General features: G+C 41.5%; 1 protein-coding gene across 1 annotated transcript in view; it reads left to right on the forward strand.

The window, feature by feature from the left end:
• The first annotated feature begins 920 nt into the window (after window positions 1–920).
• Window positions 921–20627, forward strand: part of gnai2b (guanine nucleotide binding protein (G protein), alpha inhibiting activity polypeptide 2b) — a 37315-nt gene continuing 17608 nt past the window's right edge. The window contains exon 1 of the mRNA XM_027000608.2: window positions 921–1718. Within this exon, the coding sequence (XP_026856409.1) occupies window positions 1601–1718 (118 nt within the window). The 5' untranslated portion in view covers window positions 921–1600. The remainder of the gene's footprint in view (window positions 1719–20627) is intronic.

Below are 20627 nucleotides of genomic sequence, written 5' to 3' on the forward strand. Positions count from 1 at the left end.
AAGCGCTGTAATTTGTAAACTGCCTACCTTTGTGTTGGCTTTAAAGCTCCAATCAACGCACCATTCCATGAATACACTTAGTTTCTTCTTTTAATTCTATAATGAGTTGTGAACAGCTGCTCAAGTCTCAGGCCAGGAAGCTTTTAATACCCAAATGCAGGGCTGCCTGTAAGCATTTGGAAAGTGACTGAATTTTTGTTTTGACGCTGTACTCTGTCACATTGGGTTTGAAACAATGACAAAGATTAGAGTGCACTTTTAACTTTCAATATTGCACAGTTAATTGAAATGTATTCTACAATTATTTTCAGGCAGGTGACAGTTATTTGGTTATTTTGGGGCCCGACTCCATTCCTCTTTATTTGGATAATCAAGATATGTACAGGATTGACTCTAGGTAGTCAAGTGTACATACCAAAAAGAAACTTGCACTCAACCATTATCCAACATTTGAGGCAGTCACGCAGGCACTGAAGTGTGTGTGGACATACACTCGATAATTCGTTTTGGAACACACGAGGGCATCGTTACTACACGTCTTCATGCTAATTTGGGTGAGTTGCTGTAAGAAAGACTTTTCTGCGTCTCTGTACTTTATAGTATAGATATATAGTGCACCTCATATCCTCAAGTGATAAAACAAATGTATAATGTAGGAATGTAACCTACGTTCTTGTTTGTGTTTGTACTCAATTGCCTAATAGGAACTGTTTTTTTTTTTCCTTTCTGGTAAGATGTTATTTTTTGCACGATTTTGCACCTACAGTCATATTTTAAAAATATTTTTCGCAGCTCCTCTGAACAAAATATGCAGTCTATATTCTACGAAAAAAGGAAATAGATATGTAAGCACTGCATTTTCCAAAGTTCACCAGCAGCTGGCAATCAAGCTCGCGGTGGAGACGCGCTCAAGGTTTTTAGAAGTGCTGTTTATTCCGCATTAGTTCACAGTCACTACGGGCGTGGCAGCGCCAAACCTACGTTTCTGAGGTTTTTGTCGGATTACGTATGGATTATGTTACTAAACCTTTGATGCGAGAGGACAAGCAATTGAAGACAACAGTTGTGTAGCAGAGTTCCGCACTGGGGCTTTCTACATTTTGACTGATCACTGCGCGCCTCGGCTTTTGATTCGATGCAGTCAAGCTGCTGCGTACGTCAGTGCTTGAGTCCGTTTCACCCCAACATTTGTGTGATAATTTAAGCAGGCGCTCTTAAATATCTGCATGTGGATGTCGCTGGTTTCGTGTTATGTAGGCAGGAAGCGCCTATATTGATTTTTTTTCTGAAATTGCCTTACGGCAACTTTTAGACTGCTATTGTCAAAGAACTCAGATCATTGCCTTCTGTGTGGATTTGTAATGACAGTCGATTGATGGAGCATCATAGTAACTGACATTTTCCAAGTGAAACTTTTTAATTGGTCATATTTTGCGCAATTTCTACTTCAGTCGTCGTCTACGCATTCCTCACAGTCTTCTGTTGTGTTCAGTAAATCGCCGAATACCGCGCTCGAGTGGGTCAATCTCAGGCTTTCTTAGACACCGTTTGTTTTGAATTCGGGAAAGCGCTAGTTGGAAGCGCGCTCGTTTTCGGAACCATGGGGTGTACGGTGAGTGCAGAGGACAAGGCGGCTGCAGAAAGATCGAAAATGATTGACAAAAATCTCCGCGAAGACGGAGAGAAGGCGGCGAGGGAGGTGAAACTACTCCTACTTGGTAAGTCATGGCACGCGATGCGTTTTTCAGCATTACGTTAGGTTAGTGCCTACGGACGCAGCAGACTGTTGTTACATGGCTTCGAGCTCAGATATCTCAAAAATGTTTTTCGGTGATAGTAATACAATTTAAAACAACATTTTGAGGAAGATTTAAATGGTAAGTTACCCGTATGTGGGTATTCGTCATTTAGGCTTAGCGTACTATAAAAATGAGCTAGACTAAAAGATTTAAAGCAATTGCAACAGATAACAGGGCTTATATTTTTGGGTGTGAATTGGTGTGCTTTTCTGTCACAGCCCCAACACATCAGTCGACCAGGAACAGTCTCGTGTACCAACCACTAACAGATAAAACACACTCATTTTCAAGGCCATTCAAAAGTAGTATTACGTGAAAGGGCACTCAACCCCTCCCTTTTTTCACCGTTTCTCTCATACGAGCGCATATGCAGGATGCATGTGACAGGAAACACAGTACTGAGGTTTGCGCGGCAGTGCCCTATTTATGCATTTTCTGTTTGCACTGTTTGCGCAGATGAGACATTCTGACATATCACCACTGAACTTCTCAACCAGCAGAGTCTGGAATGGATCTGCTCAGCCTCGTTTGTGCAGTGAAATATCCCCACACAAACATCCAAACAGCAGCGATCTCTTTATTAGAGTTGTAAATGGGGCTTCCGAGGCTAGTTAATTGTTAGTCTCCTATATGAGGCCTTATTATTTACATCCTGTCATGCCATGCAGTCACCGAACCAGTGAGCCACTTTCTTTCCATCTGCCTTTTTTCGTGTTTTTTTTTTTTGCCTTGTCATTATGTCATTACTGCTGCAGTGGTACTTCTGCACAGCATGTAGGCAGTCAGACAGACAGTGGTAACCATGAGGAAAACTTCCAGGTCAGAAATAACTGGCTGCCAAGTGCCACAAACCTGTGCTGCAGCCGTGATAAGTGTAAGCCCGATGGCGTGTTTAGTTCAGTGCAGCACTTCAAGGCTCTTGTTCATACACTTCGTTAAAGCCAAGTGCCACTTCTGCTGTCCAAGAAATTTTCTCATTTCATTAGCATCTCTGTCTAAGTGAGTAGAAGGCTGAAAACCCTTGGTGATTTACTGAACCTCAGGTAGGCCTGATCTTCAGATCGACATGCAGTTTATGGCTTTTGTAAAGTACAGAAAACACCCAACCTATAGGTCTCAATAAACAATAGATTATCTTCTGCTCTTTGTAACTTGTATGGTTCATGGGAGTGCTGCAGTGTATACAATTATACTATACTACAAACCACTCTGTTTTTAACTTTGGGAGGGGAGGTTTTTTGTCTGCAGTGTTGTGTACTTACTGGCTAGTCTAGGGTTAGGACAATGTCATAAGTGTGTTACTATTGAAAGTTATGAATGGAAAAATTTTGATGTTACTGACAGAAGTATAGATCACCACAGCGAAAAAGCAGATGTTTAATACTCTATTTCTGTAACTTAATTTGTTGATCTTTGTAATATTTGTCAATATTTGAAATATTGCACCTGCTTGGCACATGCTCTTGATGCCCTCGTGAATACCAGTATGTATAAATGTACAGGGCAGGCAGAAGAAATTTGGGTAAAATATAGTGGTAAATTTGATTGAATTTCTGTCTTCATGCTGTCAGCAGTATGAAAGCCATGAGTTTGCTCTAGTTTACCCATGAAGTAGCATGGCTTGCTTTATTTACATTTGTAGTACACACACTGAAAATACAAATGTACAAACCTGACTAACATCCAAGCAGGTATGATGGAAGTAGTAAGTGTTGTGAAACTGAATTTTTTAGAGCACTGCTTCTGTTTACTGCTGTTGCCAAATAGACAATACCAACTAACTCTAACTAGCTTTAATTATTTAGAAGTTTAGATGTTTAGGCTAAGTTGCCTTTTAAATTGACAGTGATGTAGTTTCATGATTCATAACTGAGAATCACAGTGAAATTGTGCTTTGTCTTCTGTAGATGATACTATTTATAAAATAGTTGTGCCACAATAGTTGTGACCACATACTTGTGGCATTTTAGTATTAGCATTTGGTGAGTCTAATCATTAAAAGGAGGAACATCATTAAAAGCCATCCACACAAATTCTCTAGCTCGATCAAATTAGTTCAGTGTCTTTAGTTCAGAGGAAATTAGTTCAGAGGAAAACAATATTCCTCTTTTTTTTCTTTTCTTTTTTTTTGCTGCTATTCGGCTTTTTAGGGCTTGGTTTGTTGAGAATTTTACTGCAACAGTGAGTCTGCTTACAAGACTATAACTGAAGTTTCCAAATATGTCCATTTAGATACTGAAATGCTCCTTGTTTTGAGTACGGCAGCCATGAACGCAGACACCAATGCAGCATGTATGCTTCTGTAGGAGATGAACATATTCTACTATACTGTTAATATCATGAGTCTGACGTAAGTGGGAAATGTACTTCACGGTTGTTTCACTGGATTGCTAATAGGGTTGCAAAATACTGATGAACATATTGCTGTATAATGCAATTGTGTGCAATTTTGCAATTTTTAAAAAAGTAATGGTAAAACATAAATACATGATGGTTAAATGGTATTCTGCATAATTATTTACATTTTGGATCATGTGGTTGCTTTGATTAATAAAAACACCCACAGAAGATTCATCAGGAACATTTAAGATGGTCAGGATGCCCACAGGGTGCGCACACGCGCACACAAACAAACACACACAAAGTAATTTGTTAGAGACCTAATTTACATTTATATCTGCTGAGATCAGTATTGCAAAGGCCAATAGTGCAATAATTATTAATACATGAGATGTCTTGCAGAGCTATATGATGGGTAACAAACTATAGAGCCTGTCAACTTGAAGAGGGTCAAATAGGGCCAAACGGATGTATGACATGTTAGCAATCATTACCTTTCGTCTTTTGGTTGTGGGTTGTTAGGAGAATAGCATGATATCTCGGTATGAGGGAACTGAGTCACGGGGGTTAGCTATGTGTTTGAAGCCAAACTTGTCATTGCTATTGACCTTACTACTTCCTCCTGTCCTTGATGTTGGTCACCAACTGTTTTTAACAAGCCTAGACAAAGGACGAACAGGACATACAGAAGAATGGTCCAGTTTTTGGCCTATGGAAGATTCTGGGAGAAGGAGGTCACTAATGTTCTGAATGTCCATGAGGGGGGGAAAAGAGGTTTAAGCTTTGTTTTTAGCTCTCCAGAAATGTGCCCACAACACAGCCTGCAAGTATTGCTTCTCAAAACAATTGATGGGTCATGGTTATGACCCAGAAGCAAAAGAGTGCAGTTTGTTTGAAGTCGAATTTCTTTAATTTAAGATGGTGCAATTACATCACATTTACATGTTGTATTTATTATTTGAGGCTTTAATTTTTTTAGAAAAGGGAGCAACTCTGGAAACCAAATGACACCAAAAGGACCTTGTTCAGATGGTGTATTTTCATGGTTTTTCCCCAGCTGACCCAGGGCACCAGTTACTGCACGGCACCCTCCCCTAATGGAGTCTTTGTTTCGAGAGTGCGCAGGGAGCGGGAGTGTGTGCACAGGCAGAATGGACTGTCAGCAACATTCAGGCAGCCAGAATTCTGAAGTCTGTGCATGTAAGCACTCCTGCAGTAGTTATTTGAAGAATCTCTTATGAGTATTTTCAGCTTGAGGCTCTATGGCTGCTTAAACAACATTTTGTTGAGGGGCTATTGCTGCTTTAATGCACGCAAGGAACACATGCACACACACACACACACACACACACACACACACACACACAAGTACACATACTCTTTGTCAAGAGCAGAATGCTGACCCCCGGTACTGAATTTTTTCTTTTTTTTGTGTTGTGTCAGATGTTTAAGATCTTATGGCAGTGTGATCTCTTGTACTTATTAAATGTGCAGGATGAAGTTGCTATAACAAGGCCACCCTCTATTCCCACACACACCTCTGAGAACAGTCGTTCGATATCCCTGGGGATGGTAAGTTTGTACAAAATGACAGCTACTTCATTTTTGGTAGTAACATGCCATATTCCTTTCATCAGCCAATTCTGGGCCAATTTACAAAGCAAAACTAGACAATTTATGGATAAGATGTTGACGTAATTGTGGTATTTGTAAAAATCTACTTTTAGGTAGAGAAAAAAGGAAGGGAGAAACAACAGTTTAAACACACACAGCTCAGCTGAGTGCACTGCATGTCGCAAAGTCATATGATGGGATCTTCCGTAAACTATCACCAGAAATTCTTCTTTCCACAGAAAGATTATTTGGATTTTTCTAAAAGAAATTCCCTCTGTGTGTGCTGAGTGCCTTCATTTGCTGTCTGTTCAAGAATTCTGAGATTTTTATCTCCAGATGGAGTGATGATTCAGGGATTCATTGCCATCTGATATGGACAGAACTGCAGCTTTGTCATGTAACTGGAGGATCGCGTGGTCTTAATGGCTTCAGTTACACACATTCTTATTGACATGCATGTACAGTAGTACTTGAGACAAAATAGATGTCTTGGGTGCAGGATGAACAATAAAGGCTGAAGGTGCCCCTGAACTGGTATCATTGTGCAGCCCTATTAGATTAGCGTCTATGACCATGGTGTATGTTTCTTGCTGGAGTAAGACAAAATATTTATGGAAACCAGCACGACTTGCATCAGCATTTATAACTATAAACACCACAACAGTGTACTAAAAAAGTATAATAATCATAATTAAAACCTGGTTATTTATTTATATATATATATGAAATATTTAATACAGTAGTTAAGAATGTGTACAAACACCCCATAGTACTAGAACAATTCTAGAAATGAGAGCAGTTTTGAAGTGTTTTTGTTGGTGATTTTGTGCTTATTATAATGGTAAAAAGCATAAATGTGATCTAGTATTAAATCTCATATCATTTGCTGCTTATTCATTCCTAGTGTTTTCATATAATTCTTTTGGCCATTTTAAGAACTATTTTTAATGTCCAAGAAATAAATATAAGAATCCATCTAACTCAAGCACAAGGAATCAAGGTTTGTTTACCCCTGATAAGAGGAAAACAAAGTTAGCACCAACGAGGCAGACTGCCTAAAATCATCACCTTTAACATCTGATGGTGTGACTGTAGGAGAGACTCACCAAGGAGACCGGTCAGATCAGGTCCTATTCACTCTCTCACTTTGGCAGCACCACACGGCAAGAACAATGCATACAATTTTGTGTTTTCTGAAGGGTTAATGTTCAAGCTACACAGCTAACTGTTGATTTTAAAATGCCTTAATATCCCTAATATAAACCATTGATACTGCAGTAATTTTCAGTGAGGGTATATAATGACTTTCTTTACATCCTTTATCTTTTTTACGGCATGAGCATTTATGGTATCTAATTCACACTCAGAATTAAATGCGTATAGAATTGGATCCGTTTAGTCAGGTGTATCCAGATTACTTATAAAGGTGGTCAAGGATGCATTGAGGTTGGGTTATGGGCAAATATGAATGTATTCACCTCTTAATACAGTCCAACATTTATGGAAATCCAGAGGTAAAATCCAGATCTCTACCCACCTTGTAGAGATCAGAGACACATTTAGAATGTAGTGTAACACAAAGCATAAAAGTGCCAGTAGTACCCACTTATCTGATCCAGGCTGTTTGTAGCAGATACAAATAACTACATTTTAATAATAGGTGTAAAAACAACCTTGTAGGGACACATGACTAAAGTCTTATTTAGCTGTGCTCTTGCCACTTAGTAGGTGCTAATTACTAGCTGGGTGACGGTGCTGGATCTTATTTTAGTGTGGATTTGTTGTAGGAGCTTGGATGCAGGATTCACAAAAACTACCCACTGTCCCGTGATTGCCATGTTGTGTCTTTGCACTGGGTGCACGAGGGTCTTGTCAACATGTGCGTATGCGTACTTCGTTCTGTGTAACTCACACCTCTTAGCAGGGCTGCCATGGCAACGGGGCTGGTCCAAAGGTGCATCCACAAGGCTTGTATGTTCCAGTGTTCGGTGACTAATGTAATCACTGTCCAAAACCACCATGACACTCCTGTCTGGAGTCTTGCTTTATAGTGTGTGGTTTGGAGAATGTTTCATTGTTGAATTATGAATTCAGTGACCTGTTGGAAGCATAGAAAATATCTTGGTCTCCTACAGTATGGATAAGCAAGAAAGAACTGTTCTGATCTTTAGTGAGCTGCCTCTAGTTAGATTTTTTGATTTTTTTCCTGTATGATTAATTCATCACAGCACCAGGGACAATGAGTCTTCAAATGCTGTCGCTGCCATCGTGCGTTTCCTAGAGATGGGGTTAGTAAATTTCCCTCTGCCATATTTCATGCTGAGATGTGGAGAGAAAAGAGAGAGAGGAAGCCAGCGAGAGAAGGTGCAGAGTGAGGGGGAAGGTGGGGAGGGTGGTGTTGGAGCATACCATGTCATTGTGACTCCAGCAGTGTGTCCTAAATTTCAGGCAGTAGTTCAGTTTGATTTTGGCAGTTGTCCTACTGTTGCTGGCCTCATTTCCTGTGCAAATAGACATTTTGCATCATTTATGGGGATCCGAAATCTAATGGATAAAAGTGAAGATGGAACATGTACAACATCAATAAAAGCTGTACGGTGACTGTCCGTAGCTCCAGAACATGAATGACTGGCTGTAGTACTGAATACTGAGTGTTGCAATACTGGGCTTTTTATTTGAACTAACCTGTAGTTTAGCTCTTGTCATATATGTGGCTGGGTGGGAGGGCCCTTTGAAGTGCCTGCTCCAAAATGCAAATGTGCCCTGAGCCCTGATTAGCCCACTTGATGGTAGACAGGTAGAACCCAGCTCTGATCAAACACCCTAGCTGCAGCACATATGCCCACTCTGACAACATGACAGTCCGGCATTGACGTGTGACGATTGCTGTCATTTATCCAGGGGGTTCTCGCTTTTATGAAACACAATAGATTAAGAGAATGTATTTGGCCTGGATCCTATGTGCATGAAGTTTTTCAAAATGTTACAGAAATGTGAGAAGCTAAAAAATGTTTGATATGAAATGGTAGTTATTTTATAGGTTTGCTTGATTTTATAGGTTTGCTTGCCAGTATTAAATGCTGAATTGTATTGTAAAATGAAGACAATTTCAAACTTCTGTAAAACATGCTTAAGGGCTTGTTTTAATCATTCAGTGTGCTCACAAGGATTGCCTCACTGATGAATGTAATCTAGTTTATTATTATTATTATTATTAGTAGTAGTATTTTAGTATTTTAGTTTTACCAAATTAAATTTAATTTTATTGCTCAGGCAATTTAAAGGCTCATTTTAAAATTTAATCAATTTAATCAGGTTCATTTAAAATCTGCACTAATGGATTTATAGAGCATACCTTCACACCCCTCTTTCTTCAGTGATGAAACCCAGCAAAGTGTGTATGATCTGTGTGGTGTTGCCATCACTGCTGACACTACCCACAGCTGCTCAGGTGTTAGAATGATCCCTCAGTTGCTAATATACTCGCAAGCCTTGGAGATCATCTCAGCCTTAAGTGTCTTTGTGGTGGTGTGTCTTATTACTCCACAGCAAAAGAAGGTGATGAAATATGCAGAAAACCTTGGGAATGCAAGTCCTGCCTTTCTCATTTTTTGTCTAGAAACCGGAACCTCCAAGAACTGCCAAAGACGATGGTGCTTTGTGTGTAGCGCAGGCAAGGCTAATTATAAACGGGTGTAGAAGTACGGTGAGGGATGGAAAGAGAGAATTTGATAACTTTGATTATTGATCAGCAAGAGCATCTCATTGCCTCACATTGCCTCACATGTGAACAGCGAGAGCTGACAGGGTTGAACATATAGGTGAATTTATTAATGCAGCGATATACTGAAGCACAAATGCTGCAGGTGTTAAATGTTTGGCAGTGTGGTCTCTGCAATTTTTCTCCAAAAGTGAAGTTTGATTAAACCTTTTTTTTTTTTTTTTTTTTGCAAGGGGGAATTTAATTTAAATATATTTGAACAACATCATGTGCTCCCTCTCAGACTTTTGTTGCAATTGGAATTATTAGATATGACAGATGATGTCATTATATAACAGAATTCTTGAATTTACTATTGCAGTTGTAAATTAAATTGTTTTTTGGAACAAACTGGCTCATATCAAACTCAGAATTCAATCGGGGGTGTGTGGTACTTTGATTTTGTACTCACTGGCAAGAAAAGTGGAAAATTTTTCCAGTGATCCAGCTACCTTGAGTGGACTGCTCATGGTAGACACCTCCAGCAGGTGTCCAGGAGCATTGGTTGGAGCAGCGGGGAAGTTGTTTGGCCCCCTTCAGGAGCTTCATTCTTCCTGTTTGAGCAGGAAAGGAGGAGCTGCAGAACGGGGCCTGTACAGTGGCGTCCACAATGACCGTGAGGGCGACTGGGAGGAGGAACCAGGCCCATGTCCAAGAGCCTGGGTCCAAGACCCTGGCCCAGGACAACCTCTACTCATTGCTCCACGTGGGGAATTTCAAGCTCTATTTTCTGCCCACTGCTAATGTGAGATGGAGCTCATCCTGCACCAGACCCATGTGAATATGTCTGTGCTGCTTGTGTCACAGCTGCTCCCTCCAGCTCCACAGGCTCACTGAGGATCTGGCAGCGGCTTCTGGCCACTGCTCGAAGGCGCAGGAAGGTTGCGGGTCCATTGGCAGCAGCGGGCAATACGCCGACCGGGTTCGGGTGACACAGCCCCCGGCTCGACAAGCGCAGGCACCTGTGGGGTTCACCTTCAGTGCCATGGAGGAAAGTGCCGATCTTGGACGGTGCCCCATCTACAATGGCCAGCCGTCAGACATGAACCTGTGGACAGGAGCGTCTGCACACTGCACGGGTAGAGGACAACACCGTTCCAGAGGACAATAGCAAGCCCTGCAAGAGGACAAGATCAAACAGGCATTACTGTTGACTTTGATGTAGAACTACAGATGAATGATCTCAAATTCTTGCCTCTTCCTCAGAGAGCATCAGGTGTTTTAAGCTGTATTCGCTCATGTAATTCACATGGATTTAAGCAGTATAGTATAGTATAGTATAATATATTGTAAGTAGTGTAGTACTTATACTATGTATATAATATATAGGTTTTGATGATTTTAACAAAGTGAATACAGACTATTCAGCTAATTAAAGATTCATATAAGGTGTGTATGCACATCCATATGCATTTTGATTTATAAAAGTGCCACACTGTGTCCCAGCACAGAGCCTGGTAGTGTGTGTTCATGTCACCATGGAGACATGTATCTATCTCCAGGAGTGTGTGATGCATCTCTGCTCAAATCCGGTTCAGGCAAGGCCAGTGATCAAAGCAGTGCCATGAGCCCACCCATCAGACATGCACACACAGATACACTTGTACACACACTTGTGTTCCTGTTGTAGGTTGCTACATTATTTGTGTGTGTGTGTTTGTTTGTTTGTGTATTGTAGTGAGAATTAATAAAGACTAAGGTAATGGTTGAGGATTTTAAACAAAACCCTTAAGCTTAGTCATGCTTGTGATATGAAAAGGAGGCCTAAATGAAAGGGCTCGCTTGACTTTAAGTAGTTGTGTGCATGTGTGCATTTTCACTCTGTACCTTGCCACATCTCCACCTTACTGCTGTGTTTGTTAATGTGGCCTTGTTATAATGCCAGACTACTTAACCTCTGGCTAGTACAGTTTGCTATTAATGCATTCAAGTTAAGCAGTGAATTGTCTCTTTCTGTTAATGTTGAGACCATCTTTCTTTTGCAACTTGTCATTCCGTGTTCCTCTGTTCTCTGTGATACCCACACGGAGATTTTTCAGTTCAGAGCTGTCAGAAAGCGTGACATCCTCTTGGGGTTACCATGTTGCCTCTCTCTTGCATATTGAATCCAACAGGTCAGGTCATATATATATATATATATATATATATATATATATATATATGAGAAAAGCATCTGTGTCCTTCAGTTTTGGGGGCAGGTGTTGAGTAGATTTGGCTAGCAGCTACCTCATAAGCAGCTACCTCATAAAACCACGGAGTGAGCTGGAGCTTTGCAGTCGGAAAGATGGAGGGAGGGAGAGAGAAACAGATCAAGAGGGCGAGGGAGGAATGAAGAAAGCAATGGAGCGCCATGCTGAGCAGTAGCAGTAGGTTGGATGAGTTCCCAGCCATGCAGAGCCTGCTGTAGAGCAAGGCCTGTGCAGAGCAGTGGGCCATGCCTAGCTCTCCTTGGTTCTCCATTGTCATTACCAACACCAAAGGAACTCCCCATCCCACACATGCACACATTTTGTTTGTTTATTTATGTATTTATGATTTGCAGGCTCCTGTTGAGTTCTGGACCATGGCAGTCAGTTTCATACTCCACTTTGCATCATCTGCTCATGATGTCTGTTCTAAGCTGTGTGTTCCTGGTTAGCTTAACTTGAAGGAAATTTTGAGTTTCAGTTTTTCTGAAAGTGTTTAAAAACATATTCATTCATTCATTCATTCGCATGTTACTAAACATGCAAGTGAAAAATGACCTTGCCGTATGCACATATCTACATCCATTTTTTAAATTTAAAATTACCTTTTTTTAACCACAAGCCTGTTTGACGCCATCATATTATGGTTAGAATTATAAGTGCAGTTTGTACATGTTTAAAACAATTAGCATAAAATCATAATTTACCTCTTAGCTTGGTATGCAGTAATCTGGCTAAACTAGTTTCTATGTGCCTCTGCCTTTGAGGGAGGAGGTGTTATTTAGGGGTCATTCACAAGGACTGGATACAGAAACGTGCTACTCATACCAAACAGTTATATACACAATACACTTCCTGGAAATAATGATTTGAAACCCATCACTGCCCACAACATCCAAATGAGTGTAGAACAGTTAAACCATTCCAGCTGAATTAGAAGATTGCGTGCGTGCTGTTCTTTTATCAGGCATATTAAAGTTTCTAAAAGTAGTTATGTTGTTGTGTTCTTTGTGCTGTGGCAGCCTGTGGGGAAATAATTTATTTAATTTAAATTCATAAGCATGTTTTTTTCTTTCTGTGTCTCTCTCACACTCACTCACACACTCACTCACTCTTTCTCTCTCACTCACACACACACACACACACACACGCACACGCACGCACGCGTGTGCACATGCACACACATGCACATAAAGAACAATTGAAAACACTGAACTGGAGCATTTGTTGTTTAAATGCTGCCCTTCTCCTCCACCCACTTGCTCCAGCTTTTGTGCACCGGTCTTGCCTGAGCTGCTGGAATTAGCTCAAAACAGCAGAAAGTGGCTGTCCTTTAGATAGGGCTCCCATTACCTCTTCTAGAGACACAGAGAGACCATCAGTCCCCTGAATTGAATGGGGCTTTCAATGATGTTGTCTTGGAAGTCCCGCTCTGATGTCTTATCTGATGATGTGAAACAAATAAGAGATGGAGAAACTGGAGGCACTCGCTCTAGTCACTTTGCAGCAGTGTTTGGTTGCTTGTTTTATTGGTAAGGCAAACTGTACATTAATGTGGTTTGCTTACATTTACATGATTAAGATGGGCGGTTATGTTCTGAAATGATACTATAGCTAACACCACACAGTACAGAGATAAAATACCTTAAAAAGGAAGTGTTAGAAAATATGTAATTGAGGCTTCAGCATCTGAGGTGAATGTAATAAATGAATGAGTTGCTGAAACCAGCTTTAAGGCATGCTTATGACCCACAGGAAGGTATTTTCTTATTCTGCTTATTTGCATATTGTGGCCAATATCATATCACAAAAGACCAGTATTTTGTTGCAAATTAATATATTGCACACATTTTTTTAATGTCACACAATTATTACAAGTATTCTTCAGGTGCATTAGCAGAAATAATAATGTGTTAGTAGAGGTAGTCAGAATAGTAGTGTGGTTTGGAGGTGTGTGTGCGCATGCAGGTGTGGTTTGGAATAATTGCACATCTTGCATTTCGCAGGGGGGGAGTGATATTTCTGCAGGGAGAGAAAATTCATTTTCACAGATACAGGAGCATGACAAAAAAATAAGCTTGTTATCTTTTGTCTCTGATCCCAAGTGGACCTGCCTGTGGTATCACTTTATTTCAGGAAGTTGGGGCAAGGATTGATGGTCAAGGCACTGTTCCTCTACCAGCAGCCTAAATCAGGCACTCAGAATCTCTGTTGGATTGAGGTTATATAAGTAGTTTTATGTACCCATAATGACTGTGTACACCACTGTTGAAGTGGTCTCAAGCTTGCAGAGAAACATGAATGTGTAAATGTGTATGTAAGTGTGTGTGTGTGTGTGTGTGTGTGTGTGTGTGTGTGTGTGCAATTATCAAATCAGCCAGCTTCCTGTTGGCAACAACAGGAAGATCAGAGTGGTTTCAGTGGGGATCTGCAGAAAATGTCAGAACATGTTTACTGCCAGACCCAAAAATGTTAACTTCCCTTGTGGTCAGTGAGACACTTGTACAACCACAAGTCCTAAAACTTAATACGAGACCAGCATTCATGTTAAAGGGCCTGATTAACTACACCAGAGCATTTTCCACATTAAATTAAGTGTTCATTTTATGCATATGTTGATTGACAAGATATAGTATTATGCTTTCATGGAGAACTGGGAGCTTACAGTTTGAATCCAGCTAGTCTCCCAGAACACAAGTTTGCATGTAAAAAGAATCAGACATTAAAAACCTGGAGAAGCAGAAGAACCTTCCAACAAGTTTGGGACCTGTGTTCCAGTTCACCCTCCGGTGTCTTGTAGAGCCAGCCAGTCACATGGAGAAGTGCCCTTGAATTTTCATGTCAGTCTGTGAGCCCAGCAACTTCAAAGACCTGAACCATCCTGGCAGTATCTGCAAAACACTTCACTAGTGTTGCTTAGTGCTGAAGCCTATGCGAACAGGAACAGGAATTCATTTGGAAAATCCCAGCCTGGGCTGGTATTTGCGAACAAATGCAAAGTTACAGTAAGGAGTGGGCACAGTGTGATGGTTTCTGGTTCTTTTTCTATGGCCATTAAAGTTCCATCTTAATGTTCAGCAGGCAAACTAGCACAATGATCAGTATAATATGACAAAGAGTTTGTTACAAATGGAAACAGCTGTGTGTGTGTGTGTGTGTGTGTGTGTGTGTGTGTGTGAGACACCGTCATGTCTGATTTTAGCGGGAGGATATGAAAGTAGACAAAGTTTGTGTTCCTGTGTGGATGTTCATGTTTCTGATGTAGGTACAAGTGAGTCAATCCTCCACCCACAAGGTGTCTACAGAACATTAGCTCTCTCTCTTTTTCTCTCCCTTTCTCTCTCTCCATCATGCCACATCATATGTTTATAAAGCGGTGTGTTTTAAGCACAGCAGAATGTTACTTTTGTTCATTCTGTGATCTGTGTTTAAAGCCTTGGTAGGTTAATTATTTGTTGCGCTTGCATCTGATTTTCTCTGGGAGACATGGTGGGGAGCTCTTTCTAACTGCAGTCTTCAGCATGTGACAGAGGGCATGTGCAGAGATGTATGGCTTTCAAATAACTTGCTCAAGCTTCAGTCTCCTGTCTGAAGTTCCATTTTACTGCTTTCAGTAGACACATTGGTCTTTAGATAGTAGATGACCTTACTGTTTTCAAGGAAACTTTTTACCAAATCAATTATTCATGCAGCAATAAAGACATAACTCGTGCTTCATTCAACATCTCACCAGTATTTTTGTTTGGTCTGGATTGATGTGTCCAGAATTCCCAGTTTGCTTTATCATCAGCCGAAGGCTCTTAGTCATTTAAGACAATAATGACGTTTCATGACTAATTTCATAAAGCGTGGCCAAAGTGCTTTATGATTGTTTCTTAGCAATGTTGGTGGTTAAGATTTCTGTTACAGCAGCTAGTTACCACTATATAGACTAACCTAGAGTTACGCTTCACACCTTACCGCATTCTCTTTTAACAGAATCTTCTTGACTATGGTAGTTTGAAGTAAGGGTTTTGATCTTTAGCCCCTAAAAGGAATCGTGTCCCTTCTAAATATATTCACCATGCTCAGAGCAGTAAGGGCTTCCTTGCTGCATACATGCAGAAATCCTTTGGGATTGCTTCCTTGCACCTCTCAAAGGCCTGAGATTGAAGTATCAGTTTAAGCATATGTTCAGGCTAGCTACGCTATCCCTGGAGAAGTCCCCGTATTACACAGACCCATGTGGGAGGCCTCCGGTCTTTCATTTCTTCATTCTTGTCATTCGTTCTACAATTTTTGGCTTCTCACTGCGAGAATGTGTCAGGTGTGAAGTGAGACACTGATAGAGTGGCCCAGACCACATGCTTTCCTGGTTCCCTGGACCAATTTTAACAGGCAGTAATCCAGTATTGGAACTCTGTTGAGAGAGACAGTCGCTCTGACTAGTGCTGTACTCCATTGTATTGACTGATCAGTGGGCCAGAACCTCATCCTCCAGAGAAAGTGTTAACCTCTTCAGAAATCCATTTGGCAGCCAGAGGGCACAGTTCTGAAAAATGTGGCTGTGGTGAGTGTGTCTTGGAATTTTTCTTTTCTTTATACACAAAGCTTGGTTTAAAGCCGCTTCATCTGTCACCACCCTGGAGTGGTAGAGAGGGTCGGGGCTACTCCATCACTATGGAGCTTTAGGGAGGAGCCCTGGGCCTCTGACCCACTTTCTCTCCTCAATTCGTTCCACTTTGTGATGCACCCTACCCACTGCGTTCAAGCGCAGAAGTGGTCTTAGAGGGACGAGAATAGCCCAGTCATGCCCCCACCAGACACTCCACATTGAAGAGAAAATGGAACTCCAGTACAAGGGGAACTCTAAAGGGGCTTTTCTTAACTATGCCATTTTCATCTTTTTTTGCCGTGAGTGGCAGTAGTTTGGAACATGGCGGTTCTGTGGAAAATTGATGTGAATCTAAAACATGTTTATTTAAATGTTTACCTCCTTAGTGTTCTTCTTGGTTAGATTATGTGCTTGCTAGGGGTGAAATGTTTCTGCCAGTTTTATAATATAGCGTTTGCATCTGCTTTTGTTTGCTTAACCAGTAAAATTCACAATAAAACTCTTCAAAGACATGTGGTTCCTTTATTTGGAACTTCTGTGTACTCATATATCCTTGCTTGCCTATTCTGTATCTTCCTGTAGCTGCTAACTTAATAAGAAAGACAGCATTATGTAGTTAAGATGCATTATTAGCCATGTGACCTTTTTATAAAATAAAAATAAAAATATTCATGTAAATAAAAAATATTTATTTAAGCTTTTAAAACTCTTGAACTCTAATTATGAAATCTAGATTGCCAAATAACATCACCTCCAAGAAAGTCCATAAAATGTATGCACAGTTGGAGGCAGTGTAGCACATTAACAAACCCAAGCCCAGCCTCAAGACAGAATAGATGATGACCTCTGTTCTGTGGACCTCGTCTGTAGTTCTGTGATTTCGAACAGCACGGCTACACTGCCAGCGTGCCTCAAAGCCCAATGTGAAGAGCATTCTTCATGCCGGCTGCTGCTTTTCTCCGCCTGTTCTGTAATGAGAAGAACATGAGCCAGTTGGCCTCAGCCTGCCTGAGGGGCCAGCCGCCTCCGGGAGGAATGCAGCCGGTGTTTCAGAATAACTAATCGCCTCGCGGGCACAGCGGCTGTTTTGAGCAGAAGCACTTTTTAAACGGAAAACGGAACAGAGCTCACCGACCTTTTACAGCTCCGGGTGGGATGCAGGCATGTGCACGCCCATTGCTGGCCCACCAGACTGCGTCCAGCTTCTGTGCCCCTCCCTGGAGATGTAGACGCTTCTACCGCTTCTGCTGTCCTGTGCTAGCAACAAGAGCTCGGATCGAGTTGAACATCCCTGCAGTTGAAACGGTTGCAGTAGCCACATTTCTGCTGTCTAAAGTATATCGCCATTTAAACTGCCATTGTCTGGCATCTGTTATATTGTGCGTTCTCCTGTAATGCAGATGTGAAGTAGGTGCGTGTCCAGCTGCTCTCCATGCTACTTCACCTTGACTGAATAAATACTGAGCTGGGACATTTTTCCAACGGTGTGGAGGTGCTTTGCAAGTACTGTGTGTGTGTGTGTGTAGCAGCTCCCTATTGATGCGTCATGACTGCAGACATTGACCTAGCCTTAATTTTTGATGCTCTGCAGTATTTGAATATCATGGAGGCACAAGGTGTGTTTGTCCCAAGAATAAGAAAGCTTGTACGCTTAGAAAACCCTGTTGCTGAAAGGCTGCTTTGAACGGTCTACACTGAGATGTGTGTGTGTGTGTGTGGTTTTGTCACTTTTAATTGAATACTTGGTGATTGTGTGTGAACCTGTGATTCAATACCTGAAACATGTGAAACTGAAGTTGCTTTAATGATAGAGTAGCTTTATTTACATTTACGACATTTAGCAGACGCTTTTATCCAGAGCGACTTACAAAAGTGCTTTGTCATTTACTCATAGAATATCCTAGTACAGTACAGTAGGTTAGAGTCCAACATAGCAATGAACTAGAATACTGTAGAATACAGGGATCAGTGCTGATGCCTAGAAGTACAAAATACATAAGCTCTATCTTAAACAATGATAAGTGCAATAAACAGTAAGTGCTAGTTTGTTAAACATAATAAACAATACCCTACAATAAGTACTAAATTAGTCACTCAGTAAGGGACTCTGCTTTCCGGACAGCAAGTGGGAGTTCATTCCACCATCTTGGAGCCAGGACAGAAAAAAGTCTCGATGCTTGTCGTCCATGAGTCCTGAAGCAAGGTATTTCAAGCAGAGCCATACTTGAGGTTCAAAGTACTCGAGGTATGGATCGGGCTTTGACCATTTGACCTCATGTATGAAGGGGCTGGTCCATTTTTGACTTTGTAGGCAAGCATCAAGGCTTTAAATCTTATACGTGCATCTACTGGGAGCCAATGAAGGGAGCGCAGCAGTGGAGTAATGTGTAAACTTCAGAAGATTAAAGACCAGGCGTGCTGCTGCATTCTGGACAAGTTGTAGAGGTTTGATGGCTCTTAGAGGAAGACCAGCAAGTAGTGAGTTGCAGTAGTCTAGCTTTGAGATCACAAGAGACTGCACAAGCACCTGGGTAGCTTCCTGTGAGAAAAAGGGCCGAATCCTTCATATGTTAAAAAGGAGGAATCTGCACGACCGGGTTAGATTAGAAACATGAGTTGAGAGCGACAGCTGGTTGTCCAAAGTTATACCCATGCTATGGGCAACTTCGGATGATGACACCAGGGAGTTCTCGAAGGAAACTGTGAGGTCATAAGGAATGGGAGTACCTGCAGTTAACAGAAGCTCTGTTTTACTGGGGTTGAGCTTCAAGTGGTGAGCTGTCATCCATGACGCGATGTCAGTCAAGCATGCCAAGATACGTCTGAAGATCTGTGTGTCAGAGGGAAAAGAAAGAAATAATTGAGTGTCATTGGCATAGCAGTGTTAGGTAAAACCATGAGAAGATATTACATCACCAAGAGAACGAGTATACAAAGAGAAGAGAAGGGGGCCCAATACTGAGCCCTGTGGAACACCAGTGGAGAGTCTACATGGTTTGGATGTGGATCCTCTCCATGTCACCTGATAGGACCGTCCCTCCAGATAGGACTGAAACCTTCTCCAAGCAGAGCCAGTCACACTAAGCCTGGAGAGAACAAAAAGAAGAATGTTGTGGTTCACTGTGTCAAAGGCTGCTGAAAGGTCTAGAAGAATCAAAACAGATGACTGTTTCTCAGCTTTAGCAGCATGAAGCTTTTCCGTCACTGCTTTAGAAGTGCAGTCCTTTTAGCCCTCAAACACTCATGTAACAATGAGGATACCTAAACTTTGAATACTGTTACATCAAACTGCTGATGAACAGAAATTGACCATTTTTTGCATTTCGTAAAGGCGATTTGAAATGTGTGAAGTGCAGGTTCTTACTCAAATATAGTGAGAGCAACAAAAAAAGCCCACAAGAACAGAAATGAGAGTCTCTGAAACGCGGCCATGACGTCGGAATGGAAACGTGAGACAACGCACCAATGGGCTGCCGTCATGCCCACACGGGCTACTGGCCATGGGCCAGGGACGGCCAACTGGCACCATCTTGGACTTGAAGATGAGAAACCAAGACACAGTTAGAAGAGGCATTAACAGAGCAAGAGTCTGAGAAACCAGACAAGCCTAATAAAAAAAAAGAAAAAAAAGAAAAAGAGGAATAGTAATCAGGCACTCCCCGCATGCTTGGTTTAAGGTGTCTGATTAAGGAGGCTCGGGAGCTCCAGCTCTCAGTGCCCTGCAAACATCGTTACAGCCGCAGTCTGTGGGGACACCTGCTCTCTCCTGTTCCCCACTCTTGACACACACAGAGAGAGAGAGAGAGAGAGAGAGAGAGAGAGAGAGAGAGAGAGAGAGAGAGAGAGAGAGAGAGAGAGAGAGAGAGAGAGAGAGAGAGAGAGAGAGAGAGAGAGAGAGAGAGAGAGAGAGAGAGAGAGAGAGAGAGAGAGAGCCTGTGCTTTATATGAGCCTCAAGTGCCACCGGAATTTCTACAGAGAGGAAAATTAGGCCCACTGCTGCAGACGTCCTATGCAGTTGCTCTAGTGCTGACGGTGGTATGGCCCTAAATTACTTCTCCTGTCTTGCCTTGCATATCTTTCTGTGGCCTTTGCCGCTTTTCCTTTTTTGCACTTAGAGATACTGCAGAGACACTAGTAAAGAGTTTGAATCCATCTTTGCAAGTCAGGGATGCAAATTTGCATTTGGAGAAATATTAGCGTAGCCACAGAGTGATTTTGATTGCATTATTGAGTGCATGCCAACGTATAATCAAACGCTGATTAATGTGTTGGACCTACGGTACTTAAGTTCAGACAGGAGAGTTCAAACAGTCAGCAACAGGCTAAATTGAGC

Source organism: Electrophorus electricus, chromosome 3, assembly GCF_013358815.1.
Source record: "Electrophorus electricus isolate fEleEle1 chromosome 3, fEleEle1.pri, whole genome shotgun sequence".
Lineage (NCBI taxonomy): Eukaryota > Metazoa > Chordata > Actinopteri > Gymnotiformes > Gymnotidae > Electrophorus > Electrophorus electricus.